This window comes from Populus nigra, chromosome 13, assembly GCF_951802175.1.
Source record: "Populus nigra chromosome 13, ddPopNigr1.1, whole genome shotgun sequence".
NCBI classification, from domain to species: domain Eukaryota; kingdom Viridiplantae; phylum Streptophyta; class Magnoliopsida; order Malpighiales; family Salicaceae; genus Populus; species Populus nigra.
The window spans coordinates 2004629-2007984 of NC_084864.1; the positions used below are offsets into that span (position 1 = coordinate 2004629).

Consider the following 3356-nt stretch of genomic DNA (forward strand, 5'->3'; position numbering starts at 1 on the left):
TTTTTTTTTAAATTTCTGACCATATATCCTCAGAAATTGACCCTACATCCTTGAAATAAACAACCGGAATTCTGTGGCTATGGAATGCTATGCTATCTACAAGAAGAATAATTAATTAAAGCTTTTTTCTAGATATACTGAGCATGCTCTCGAAAGTATCCTGTTTGTTTACAAAGTATGATAAAAGATTGTTTTCTAATATATTAAAATTTATTTTTAATATTAATATATTAGAATAATCTAAACATATAAAAAAAATTAATTGAAAACTAAAAAAAATTCAAAAATATTTTAGAAGACAATGCCAAAATATAATGATCCATCGCTTCACACCGTGGATATGATGAAATGCAGCCAAACCCCACCTGAAATGAATGGCCTGAAATCGAGATTGAATTGTCAAAATGCCCTATAATTATTTAATCCAAAAACGTATGAACAAAATCAAAATGTAACATCAGCCCAGTAAAATTTGATGGAGATAGTCTTCTCTTTCAGGCTCTATTTCTGTTTTTTTTCTTTTTTCTTTTTCATTAAAAAACAAAACAAAACGGTACTTTCTTTTGAATCTTAAACTCTCAAGTTTTTTTTATATATTCAAAGATATATAGTATGTAATACTAAGGTAGTGCTTTTAAAAATTTATTTTTATTTAATTATATGATAATTAAAATAGATATTCATAATATGATTAAAATTCTGGTGAAAAAAAATTATTTTTTATCTAAAATTATCTTTTCTCACTCATGTAATTTTTTGTTTTGTTTTGTTTTGACAATAACATGCTCTTTTTGTTTTTGCTAGCATCATGATTTATTGAGTAAAAATTACTTGAATTAAAGAGGAAATAATATATCTTTTTAATGAAAAATCATCTTTCCTTATCTGTGTATTTCTTTTTTTTTATATAACAAAAACATGTTTTTTTTTAATTAGAAGTATTGTTCTTAAGACAAAAAAAATATTATGATTGTAGCAGCAAGTTTCAATAAAAAATAAAAAAACCATGAATTAATAATTTCATATACATCTATGAATAAATATAAAAAATAATAAATATGAGAAAATTATATAAAAAAGTTTACAATGAGAAAATAACAAGATAGATATTATATTTTTATTGAATATTAATGATAATTTTTTTAACAAATTCTTATGTTAATATATAATTAATCATAAAATAATTGTTAATATTGTCATAAAGCTATAATCTTCTGGAATACTATGATATAATTAGAATAGTTTTAAAATCCGGTCCAACTTGACAGGTTGATCCGGGACCCGGCTGACCCAGGATTGGAACTGGGCCGGATTTAAAAAAAAAAAATAAGAGAAGTAAAAAATTCGGGTGACCCAACGGGCTGACCCGGTCAAAAACCCAGTTGCAACCCGTTGGCTATTTTTTTTTACCAAAACAACATCGCTTTGATTTATATAAAAAACCGGGTTGACCTGAGTAACCCGATGATCCGATCGAAACCTGGTGACCTGGGTCTTGGGTTGAGTCGACTATCGGGCCAGGTTTAAAAACTATGATAATTATATGATTTATTAACTATTATTATTTTAATAAATTTATTTTTAAGAGAATTTTATTTTAAAATCAATAAAAAATGGCTATTTAAGAAAAGAAAGGCACCCTTAAGTATGGGAGGAAGCTGGAAAGGTTTGTGGGCTTGGCGTCGAAGAAAACCCGAGGCATGCTTGAGATCGGAAGGCCACATCCATCTGCCCAGGTTTGTTTCTCTCTCTTTCTTTTTTGTTTTTTTTCATACAAAACATCGTCTACGTAAACACTCAGCTTAACACTGGTATATCAGTACTAAAACAGACAATTTTTGATAGAGAAATGATAATTAAGAAGAAAAATTTGCTATAGATGGGGATTAAAACCTTTAGAAATTTAATTTAAATTTCAGATTAAATAAAATAATAAAATATTAACCCCGGGTAAAATAATTATTTAAAGAATATTTTTATAAATTGGGGAGGAAAACAATGATACAATAATATTAATAAAGTATAATTCTAAGAAAATTACATGTAAAAAACATTGATTTCTGATATAAACTCCGCATACAATCACGTTATTTTAACCAAAAATACTGAAAACTCTAAGTAAATTTTTATGATGATTATTGATCATCAATGAATTAGTTTAAAAAATACTGAAACAAGCTAAGCATTGATTGGAGTGGACATCATCTTCACGGTATGATTTTCATGTCCCTCAGTCTCCCCACCCACATCGGAATGCTCTTTAGTGTATCAGCAAACCCTAGAAACCCAGATTCTCTACTCTTATTCATGCTACAGACATGTTGAAACCCAAAATGCAAAACCACATTAAGCGCTTCAAAACAAGTAATATCTTCCATCTTAGTCTCAAACAGCCCGTATTTCTCAACAATCTCATCCCACACTTTGCCTTTACCCTTCATCATCCCCAGCCAATCAAACTTCTCATCATTCTCTTCAAAGGCCACAAACTCGACATCAAAGACCTCACACAGGACTCCCCATAAACTCTTCCACGAAAAAACATCACCATTTGTGCAATTGAAGGCTTGATTCTTAGCTCTCTCGGTCACTGCTGCCCATATTTGTTGCTCAGCCAGCACCCTTGCATCAGACATGTCGCAGAAGTGCTCCCATGTGTATTTGTTCCCAGGGTATAGAAATGGTAACCCCTGGTATCGACAAATTGTAGCATAAACTGATAGAGTAAGCAGTGTGTTATTCAGACTTCTTGAAGATGCACCTACTATTATTGATGAGCGATGAACTGAGTGTGTAATTGAAGGCAAATAGGAGGCAACCAAGTCTTCTAAGGCATAATAGAAATTGGGGTAGGGAAGTCTGCCTAGGTCCTCCTTGAAAGGTGGCTCCTGATGGACAAGCTTGCCTCTAAGTGATGGGTCAAATATTGGACCCATGTAGTGTTTGGTTCCGGTTAGCAAAGTGACATGTCTGAGCCTTGAAGGGGCAGCGGGTTTGAGTGCATCAAGCACGTTGGCTAGCATGGTGGAGTTCATGGAGATGTTTACTTCTTCACTTTCGTGAAGTTTTCTGGAAATCCAGAAGACATGGGTGATTTCATGGGCTACAGGAAAGAGTTTGTTTTTAGTATCTTCATGGCCTAAGGCATCGAGAGATAGGAAACAGTCGATCAAGGAAGAGGGAAACCAACTTGGCAAGGGACGCCTTGCTACGCCATACACTTTCCATGGGCTCCCTGGAGTTGTTGGCTGCTTTAGAGCCTCTGCTAAGCTAAATCCTACCATGCCAGTGACGCCCACAATCAGGGCAACTAATGTATCTGGAGATTTTTCTTTCTCCATAGAGCATGCATGCAC

General features: G+C 32.8%; 1 protein-coding gene across 1 annotated transcript; it reads right to left on the bottom strand.

The window, feature by feature from the left end:
* Window positions 1–2176: 2176 nt before the first annotated feature.
* On the bottom strand, window positions 2177–3356 carry LOC133671043 (3-oxo-Delta(4,5)-steroid 5-beta-reductase-like). The gene has a single exon (XM_062091664.1). It carries the CDS (start codon window positions 3339–3341, stop codon window positions 2208–2210), a length of 1134 nt encoding a protein of 377 aa, XP_061947648.1. The 5' UTR covers window positions 3342–3356; the 3' UTR covers window positions 2177–2207.